Source organism: Corvus brachyrhynchos, unplaced genomic scaffold (assembly GCF_000691975.1).
Source record: "Corvus brachyrhynchos isolate BGI_N302 unplaced genomic scaffold, ASM69197v1 scaffold80, whole genome shotgun sequence".
Lineage (NCBI taxonomy): Eukaryota > Metazoa > Chordata > Aves > Passeriformes > Corvidae > Corvus > Corvus brachyrhynchos.
The window spans coordinates 10758068-10768381 of record NW_008236769.1 but is presented as its reverse complement, the minus strand read 5'-3'; the positions used below and the strand labels follow the sequence as shown (position 1 = coordinate 10768381).

The following is a 10314-nucleotide window of genomic DNA, read 5'->3' as shown; positions in this document are numbered from 1 at the left end:
ATATTCTGCAGTTTAATAGTGTGGAAAGAAAACACCACATAATTGTACTTTATCTGTAGTTTCATTTAATACCTGCTAATATTTGTCCTGAGAAATACTAACAGTTTTACTCTACTTTCTCTTACTGATGTTATTTTTGTTTTAAACCTCAACCACCAAGCACTTACTTTTCAATCAGAAGTCAGCTTAGTCTTCTCCCATGCAAAAGTTTTTCCATAATTGTAATATAATTGGTTGCTGTAATACTATTTTTGAGATGGGTGGACCAGAGTTACAAGTAGTTTTAAAAATGTGTGGTCAGGCAATATATTCGTAAGACTTATTTCTTGATTTTTTTTCTTTTCTGATGATTTTTGGTCATAGTTTTGATTGTTACTGTTTATTGGACTATACTGAATTAATGTTCCCAGCTAATGCCTACCTAATGTTCAAGATGATTTGAAACCAATTGTTATGTCTGTATTTATATTTTTCTCCACATTTTCCCCTAGTGTAGTAAGTTCTTTCTGTTCCTCTGCAATTTCCAACTACCAGGCTTCCAACTTACATAAGGCACTTTTATCTAGTTATAAATATACTAGATATATATATATATGCTGGGAAAATGATCTTTTTAATCTGCATAAACAACATCAACATTTATTGGGGTTGTTTTGTTGTTTTGGTTTTTTTTTTTTTTCCTTGTAAAGGGGTTAGGATAGTACTGAAGTGTAGACGGGTCAGTGTTTTATGCCTAATATCCTTAGTACGGGAGACTAGCATTAAATTTCATTTACTTGGATGTTCATGTCAGGACAGTCTCTTTTCTGTGTCTTCCCAAAGTCCATATGGATTTTATATGAAAGATCTTACATTGTTCATTGTATCATGGGCCAAACTGGTATTTAAGCCATTATAATGGTTAGGAAGGGAGTGAAATGTGTCATTATCATCTGATCAGTAAAGAAGTATTCTTAAAAGTCATCGAATCTGTTGATCAGGACTGGTGAATATAGCATTTGAATTCTTTGTCATCCTGGTGTAACCCAACCAAAAAAAAAAAAAAATTACAGGAATTGAAGTGTAATTAAAGCCTGCAGAAAAGCTGACAATAAAGTTTGAATGAGGATAGACCTTTTCTAATTAACCCTCTGTCACCTAATCTGGTTTTGTGAGGTGCTGTCACTCCATGATGATGGCACCAGTGCAGGGCAGCCTGAAGGGTGTCATTCATTCTGGTTTTGTCCATAGCATCTGGAGCCCTCTCTAGCAGCACAGATACCTGTACCCCAGGACTTACTGCTTCCTGTTACGGGCCAGGGGACTGGACCACAGCCAGTTCTTTTCCCAGTTCCCCCCAGATTCCTTTATCTCTTTCAGAATATGAGAAGTCCTCACCTGGCATATCCCGTATGTTAATCCATCCTGTTCTCAGGCCGCACAGACCGTCATTTTACAAGAACTGCGAGTTTCACTGTCAGTTTTGGGTGGGGAACACGTGATGCTGGCAGGTGGGATGAGGGGCAAAGGGGGGTCAGGCCTGCTCTGCACTGTTCCAGGGGGGTGGTCAGTAGTCAGGAGAATAGATGCTTAGGGTGGGATGGACAAGAGAGGAAGATAAAACCCCATGGCCCAGGGGATTTGAGCAGGATTTGAGACTAATATTGATGGCAGTATAATATTTGCATCAGCTGCCTTTTTGTCTGTGATCCTTTCATTATGTTTTGAGACTTTGTACGCTTTATTGGCATTACTGTGGCATCCTTGTTTCCCATCCCTTTTCAGAAAGGTCGAAATCAGCAACTTTCTGAAGTCTTAAACCTGCATTTTTTTAAAAGATGACCTGCCTGTTCAGAATGACCCTTCTGCTGAGGGGCTCAACAGCCAGGATTAAATTTGGCAAATTTTGAGTATCTACAGAAGTTTCAAGTTATATGGTCAGTGTATCTGGGTTCCAAACTGTTACACACTTTACCATACAAAGCCATAGAATGAAGCCTAAAAACAGTTAAGAGTTTTTCAAAGCTTCAGTATCTGGAAATAGGACAAATTAAAATTTGGTGATTTTATAGTTAGTATGATTAAGTTCTGTGACACATAGAACATACCAAATTCTGTTGAGCTCCTTAATTAGCTGAGCTCCTTAAATTGAGGCAAGCAGTGTGACCGTTCTAGCATGTGCACGGTCCTTTTGTATTCTCTTAAGTGGCCAGGATGCAGGATGGTGTACTTGTTCCACCTGAACAGGAGGAAGAACATTTTCTCTAAAGATTAGTGCATACCAGTAATGATATTTTTGTCTTAGAGCTCCTAGAATTTTGTTCATGACATTTAATTACTTTCTTGCACTTTTTTTCATCAAACATTTAAACTTTTAAAACTATTTCATTCAAATCTTGTGAGATTAACTTTTGTTCTGAAACAGTTTTGAAAGCATAGTTCTATAAATGTAGATGATCTGGCTTGTCAGTGCTTTTTAAACTTTTTTGATTATCTTCCCTTATATTTTACCTTTCCTTCTTGCTGCTCTTCCGCAGAGCAGGCAAAATCTCTGTCCCATCAGATTTAGTCCCTTTAGTTTCCTCTCAAGATCCCAAACTATAATGTGTTTTCCATGAAAAGAGTAAATTTGCTGGAAGTTGTAAAGCTGGCCTAAAGCCTCACAGCTTTTTTCTTTCTCCATTTCTCCCCTTTCTGGATTCCTGCTTTTTTATGCCTGAACTAACAAACATTTTCCCCTTCCTTAGTCTCTTATATTCCAATAGCTGCCTGTGTCCTTCCTTGCTACCCCCTTCCTTCACCTTCAGCTTTATAACGGGTACCAGAAGAGAGGAAATTTATTAGTAATATCCAGACAAAAACTGTAGAGAGGCACAAAGACTACTTAGCACAAAATGGAAATTTCACGTTGTTGCATATGATAATTTGTTACAAAATTATTATACTTAATAAGTGCATTTGCTGGAATATGAAGGAACATGGTACAGCTTGTGCTATAGATGGGAATTCCTTTAAGATAATTGAAGATGTTTTCTAAAGGTGTTATGTTTCTTTGTGTTCTGAATAATTGATAAGGTTTCATCGACTTTCTTCTGTGCTCTCAGGCTCCAGGTCACAGTCACATATTGGCTGTCAGTTTCGCAGTGCATTTGTTTGGTAGTTCCAGCTTAAAAGAGCTCCTGTTGTGCTCAGGCTGGAGTTGGCAGTGAAGATCATGATTTGTGCTGGCATGACTGTCTGTGGATCTGCCTTAGAAACAGGATTATTTCATTTTGTGAAGTCTAGTTTACTGTTAGTGGAGATGAGGGCACATCCTGCTGCAATTTGTGAGCTTGCAGGAGTGGTCAGAGGTACATGCAAAGCCCTTAAGCTGCCACAGCTGCTGAAAATCTTATATGGAACTGCTGCCTAACTTGTTTATCAGTTAAAAATACTTTTAAGATCCCATCCTTTTCGTTCTGTTGTTAAATAATTATAGTTGTGGAAATCATCTTATATTGGATACTTTTTGTTCTTTCTGTCTGTCTGTGTGCAGTCTAACATGAGTCACGTCCTTCTTCACTCCCTCTGCCTTGCTAATACATGAAGTACAACATTTTCCACTTTCTCATTTGTACTTCTACACCTTTCTTGTTCTCAGACAGAAACTGTTGTCACTTGGACACATTCACAAAATGCTGCTCTATCAGTCCTCCCCTGGTGACCTGTTTTCAGTGCTCTCCTTGTGATATTTGCACTTGCCATTTCCATTTACCCTAAAAAAAGGGGTGATCTAGTAATTTATTTAAAAAAACAAAAGGACACAGACACATTAATTGTCCTTTTTCTCTTAGGATTGTACATTTACCTGGTATTTCAATCCATTCTAATTTTTACTTTTTTATAACAGTAGAAAAAGGAATGGATTTTTTAAGAGCATCAGTACTTTAATTCCTTTTATCCTTTGTTGTTTTTCCTCTCCATCTGCCAAATCATAACAAGATAAAGGCTTTTAGAGATATGCTCTTTTATACTGTCACCATGACAGATAGTAGTAGCAGGGTTGCAATTATCAGTATTGCAAATAGGAGAGGATATATTGCTGTAGCACATGCTTCTCACTGATCAACTTGTTTTCACAAATTCCTGTGCTTTTCAGCTGGGGCTTCTGGATTCCTAAAATTTCTAAAATGAAGGCACTTAGTGAAATGTCAGGTGGACTTTAGTTTCTAATTCTGTTCTCTGATAGAATTTCTTAGATTCTCTTGACTATTTAGATACTTCTGGAGTTTTCTTTTGCGGGTTTAGCAACACTGCTTTTGGAAGAGAATCTTTAAGGAAGGATAATAAATTCTAGGGCTTATAGGCAATCTGTACTTAAAAAAAACCCGAACAACCCTCCAGCCTAATGTTCATGCAGCAAATTTCAGTGTTTTAGTTTGGCAGCTAACAGAGAATGAAACAGCATGTTTTTCATAGAGTGGCTTGGGTTGGAAGGGACCTTAAGATCATCTCGTTCCAAGCTCTCTGCCAAAGGCAGGGACACCTCCCACTGGACCAGGTTGCTCCAACCTGGCCATTTTGTTGGTCATACATGTCTTGTTCTGATATGTCTGTGGATAATTTAGTGGTTTTTAATATCTGTTTAATAGTCTAATAAAAGCTTTTAGAAGTATGATAATTTCTTTATGTCTAACGGACTGCAAAAATGACATTAATATCAGTCATTGCACTAACAATCTCTCTGTGCTCAAATACCATGTATTTCTTTAGCCGTGCTGATTAGTACATTCTAGTTTCAATGGCTGTTTTCTGTTCAAGTCATAGATGCTTTTATTTCCAGCTCTTCAGAGTCCCATGAAAAACATGTGCCAAAATGGTGCTATTTGCTTAAGATACGTGATTCTTTCCTTATTTGTGTGCATGTGTTTATGCACAGCAATTTTTTAAATTGATCTGGAGAAGGAGGTCTGCCTTCATAGTCTGAATGTCTGGAATAGAGTCAAGAAAAGATGAAATGGGAGACTTCCCAGGAAATTAAATACTTGTGAATTGCAGTCTTTTTGGTTTTTTTAGTAATGCCTTCGTTAATTTCCTAGATTATGAATTTGATTTTTCAGAGCAAGGAAGAGATTTTTGTCAGTTGAAAACATTTTCTTAATTGCAGTTGTTATCCAGATGGGTTGGGGAAATGGTTAGCTCAGTGCATTTTTATATTTTGTAATCATTGCTTAAGCGTTGTTTTATTCTCAGGGTCTCTTTTTTTTTACCTGTTCTTATCTTTACTGTTCCACACAGGACTCAATAGTCAGTTTCGCATAAGAATGTCAAAAACCATAAATAAAAATCTTGATTGGATGCTAATTCACTTTCTCTTTTCTAATACCCCACAATTTACAAGTGGTTTTTGTCCACTCTCCCTCTTTCTCTTTGTTATTCTTCTGACCACAAATAGGTAAGCAGCGTTTACTTCCAAACTGGGGCATCTGGTGATAATTAATCTTATCTAGAATCTGCTTCTCAGTGGAATCTAATTAGATTTGTCTTTAGGCAGTTGGTTCCTCTTCCTTCAATTTGTAATGTTACTGTTTGAAAAATTTTTTGAGTGCATGTTCTCCAGGTGCTTGTTTTAACCTCGCAGAATCATATATGTCAGTCTCTACCATTTAAACAAATACTGGACAGTTCATATTCTTTTTTGGGATGAAATAGAAGGAAAAGTGAATTATATTCATTATTCTGAATAGATATGTCTGCTAGTTTTTTCATCTTTTTCCTTTCACCATTTTATTTTCAATGGAAGATGAAGTTCTCTGAGGGATGCATCTGCTTTTAAGAAGCATATCAAAGACCATTAAGCACCCGTACTGTGTAACTGTTTCAAAGTACCAGTTGTACTCACACTAATGATGCCATTAATTTGCTGAGTTGTTGTTAGTCTGAGAGTTTTATCACAAATTCTCAGATTAAAAATAAATTGCAGAACTAGTGTGTTTGTCCTTGAATAGTGGTGAAATCGAGTAGCTGTACACATATATTCATGTTTTAACAGGAACATATTCATACAGGAGGAACCTTTTTCATGTTTTGATCAGCTGTGCAGCAACAGTAATGGATATTGCTGAATTCAGTCAGGGGTTGAGGTGAAGTTCGCTGTGTGGCACAGGTTACTGCATCAGGTGTAAGCTTTTCATTCAGACAGGAAAGGCTGGTGTGGCTGTAAGGGATGAGGCAGGTGTGAACCACCTCAGCAGTATCTGCCTGGATGAACAGATGACTTTAAAAGTTGCTCAGAAAGACAGGAACTGTCCTCACTCTATTGGGTGTTCCTTGTCAACATTTACAGAGAGCAATTTTCCTCCCTTCACATTGATTTGATCATTTAGCAAAAGCCATCTTAGCTTGTTTATACTGTTCTTTTAAATGCTCTCTTAAAACCTTGGAAGCTAATCTTCGGTTACCAGATTTCCAGCTTTCTTTGGCAGAACCTGCCCAATTTAATTCTCAGCCAATAAAAAAACACCTTAGTAAATTGAAAATTGGGAGGGAAAGGGATTTGATGGAAAAATGGATCACTTTTATCACTGAATGAAGTTGGACTCTCAAGCCTGCTGAGGGGATGAACCCTGCTTCATACTTTGGATCCAGATTCCTGTTTTGTCTTGACAATTCTTTGAGCTTGTAAACAGAATCTGTTGATAACACTGGTGATGGCCAGAGCCCAGTTGCTATAGAACAGTGTTGTCTCCATGGGAATTAGCAAACAGGCAGACATCTCCGAGGCTGTATAATGCTCTGGCTGCTCTTCTCTGCTTTGTATAAGTGGTTGCTGGCATGAGGTTATGAGGATGTGAAATTTGTGGTTGTTCTTTTGATTAAAGTGACGTGTATAGACTTTCCAATGAGTGATCAAAGGGAGGGAGACCAAAATATTTCAGAACTCAGAGCACAGAAACTTGCCCAAAGGAAGAAATGAACACAAATAGAAAATTTAATAAATATTACAAATCTGCCAAATGAGCAATTATAAAAGTACTAATAAATATATTTTTAAGCTTACTATAATGAAGAAAGATGCTGACATGGAACAGAAGGGAATTTGCTCTGATTTAAAGTCTTTTATTTTCTAAAGCAAAAAGGATCAGTAGACAGGGAGGAATTTTCCTCACACTGAATGTTACAATGAAAGGAATCCAAAATTTCAGGCACATAATCACAAGTTTTTGTAATGTAGTGAGTTTATGTACATCTGCTTAGCACCAGTCACTGACTGTGTGCCTAATTTTAGGTTTAAGCTTACACTTTGCCATTTGGCATAAACTTGATATGTACATGCTGAGTAGCTTAACTGACATCTGGTGATTTTTTAAAGAGAAAGAGTATGATTATGGGTACAAGAGAAAACCATTAGATTTAATTACTGCAGCACCAATTCTAGTAATGGATCATCCAAGTGAGATAGTTGCTTTCCTCCGAACAAAAGTTCCTGCAATTTTGTACTGTGTGATTTAAAAAGTTGGACTTCGCAGTACCAAGGCTTTAAAACAAGAGTAGTGAAAGTAAGATTTTTAAAAATGTGGAGAAACATTCCAACAGAAGCTGGGCGAGATGATTTCTAGGATGGTAATTTCCTATAGAAAACCCAAATATTTTGTAGTTAAATAGTTTCCAGTTAAGACAGTATAGAGCTAGGATCATCTTACTTTTATTAGGGACATATATCATGGGTACATTTTAGGAACCTAACTGATCACTCATGTTTATACAGTAACTTAATGATGAACGTTTAAGATATTTGACTTGAGACTGGAAAAGTCAACTTTACTGAATTTTAGTATGTGATTTTACAGGGGCATGGCAAATGACCAACTTGTTTTGAAACTTTGGTCCTGTTACAGGTTTGCAAATCCATTTCTTTAAAATTCAGATGTTGTCACTATGATCAGCAATGTACTAGAATTAAAGAAGTAAATTAATATGTATTTTCTGTTTTGTATAGGGTGCAAAATTTGGACGTTCAATGGGATTAAATCAGGCTCCGCCCCCACGTTCTTCTGCTCGAAGATCATTTGGAAGATCTAAGCGCTTTAGTATTACTCGCTCTCTGGATGACCTGGAGGTAATTAACTTTCACTTAAAATTTAAAAGTGAGTCTTAGAGAGCTTACACTAGATAAAGCTGATAATTGCTGGAAGAAAGTTAGTAATATATTAGTGTAATAAAGTTACTTACTATCATATGATATTTTTGTGAGGGGAGTACAGATTTGAGGTATCAACCTGTCTTTTTCAATATTTCTTTAATAGGTTACATTGGTGCCAGCAGTGTCCATTCTTTCTGTGCGGAATTCTGACTTTATTTTTCCTATCACACTTGGTCCTGTGTAAATACAAACAATACACTTTTGCTGATCAAAATGTTCATAATGTCTTAGAAATGAATGTATCATGATACATAGAAAAATCAAATGTTCATCATATTCTGGTTTTGTTTGTTTGATGCTATTTTACATCTGGTGTAACATCAGCTGATGCCTGGCTCTGAGTAGCCAAACCATATTGGTTTTGGTGAAAACAAGGAATGAAAAGCCATCCTCCTGTTCTGCTGTAGGAACCACCTGTAGGCATATGGCTTCATTATATTTTCTCTCCTAGCGTGCCTCCTCAGGAAAACCTGACCCACAGTGATGTGAAGCTGAATGGACAAATTCTTCCCTAACCCCTTTACTGTGCTTATTTGGAGGAAGGCTGGTGACTGGGGAGAAACAAATTCTGTGCAGAGCTCTTGGCACAAGAGCCATGGAATACATATTATATACCACTCTTCAGCATGGGAGGGAATGTGGCACACTGAGCCCTCAAAATGGGAAGGAGGTGTTTAAAAAGCATTTGAGATGGGAGGAGGAAAGAAGGAGACACTCTGAGTTTTCTGCTGTGGGAAAATGTAGGAAGAATGGCATTTCAGTGACTCTGAACTAAAGGAGAAGGGAGCTCAGTGCAGTGGATTTTTGGGGAGCAGAATATATGGAGGAACTTCTGGCATGCTTAGGGAATGCAGGTAGGAACTGTAATTATTTATTTCTCAGATGTTTTTAGATTTTTCTGTTTTTCATAGTGGTCTATTTCTATGTTGTCTGAAGTTTTTAAGTGTCTTGCTTTTTTTTCTAGTCAGAGGAAATACTTTTGCATTTCTTTGCACTCATAACTTTAATACAGTAATAAGTAAGTGCATAAATTAAACACAGCAAGAACTTCTGGATAAAGGGATTTGGGAACCATCCAACAACATCTTTCTTAATCAGAAAATGGTGATTTTTCTAAACTGAAAAAGCTTGTTGCTATATATTACCGGTTTTGACAGAATTTCTGGTTGCAGTAAGAGTGAATTCTCTCAGAATACCAAAGAGTCTAGTGCCAGTAATTCACATGCAGCAGGAAAAACATGGTTCATTCCACCATCTTCTACATGGAAATTTCCTGCAGGTTTTTTGCACATCTTGTGTTTTGAGTGTTTTAAACATCAAGAATAAAATGTAATTTCTGTTGTTGGAGCTGTTTTACATTGCATAAATATTCATTAAAATTGGCACTTGGAACTTTCCATTAATTTTGGAAAGATACCATAGTTACTGGCCTAAAAAGCTCTTTTTTCTCTCATTATGTCCTAGTTGGTACTGGTTACTGTATGTAAACAGAGTAGCACCAACAGGAGGGATTAAGAGTCGATCTGTGTCCCAACATCCTCATTGTTACTGCAGTTACTTTGGAAGGGGAAACTTTCATTCTAGGTCACAATATGAATTGGACAAAGGAATGGTCTGTATTAAAATCTGTATCTGGATGAATGCCCTTACTACATGTAGCTATGTGGGTGTGGACTGTTCTCTGTACAACTGCTTCTTTTCACTTTGAAATCTTTTTTTCACTCTGCGTGCTGTAAGAGAATGAACTCCTAGATATCCCATCCACCAGGAGAAACAGCAATCCAGAGGAGAATTTCAAAAGCTTTGTATGTCAAAATAAAAATGGTGTTGGGGTATTTTAATTTTGGCTCAAACTTTAACACTGCTGCTTCAGCACTTGTCCCAAGTACTCTTACACTAAGTGTAGTAGAACACAATATTGTTAGTACATGTTTAGTTTATTTCAGGCCATCTATTTAGGGTTGCTGGAAGAGGAAATAACAATAGCAGGAAATTCTTAGAGACTCCACCTTTGGAATAATGACCATGAACATATTGTATAGGCTACTTGCTTGCTTTTGTGTTCTTTCCAGTTACCTTAGCAGAATGGATAAGGTAATAATCCAAACATGAAATTTGGAAGTTAATATGCTTCTCTGAGCTTGTGGGTTTGA

The 10314-nt window shown here is 37.0% G+C and overlaps 1 protein-coding gene across 5 annotated transcripts in view; it reads left to right on the top strand.

The window, feature by feature from the left end:
- RGS12 (regulator of G-protein signaling 12) overlaps nt 1-10314 on the top strand; it is an 85282-nt gene that overhangs the window by 7896 nt on the left and 67072 nt on the right. For 4 of the 5 annotated variants that reach the window (XM_017727703.1, XM_017727706.1, XM_017727707.1 and 1 more), the window contains exon 2: nt 7958-8077. In XM_017727703.1, the coding sequence (XP_017583192.1) occupies nt 7958-8077 (120 nt within the window). Of the gene's footprint in view, nt 1-7957; nt 8078-8862; nt 9016-10314 lie in introns of those variants that run through there. The other variant, XM_017727710.1, reaches the window with a different exon arrangement.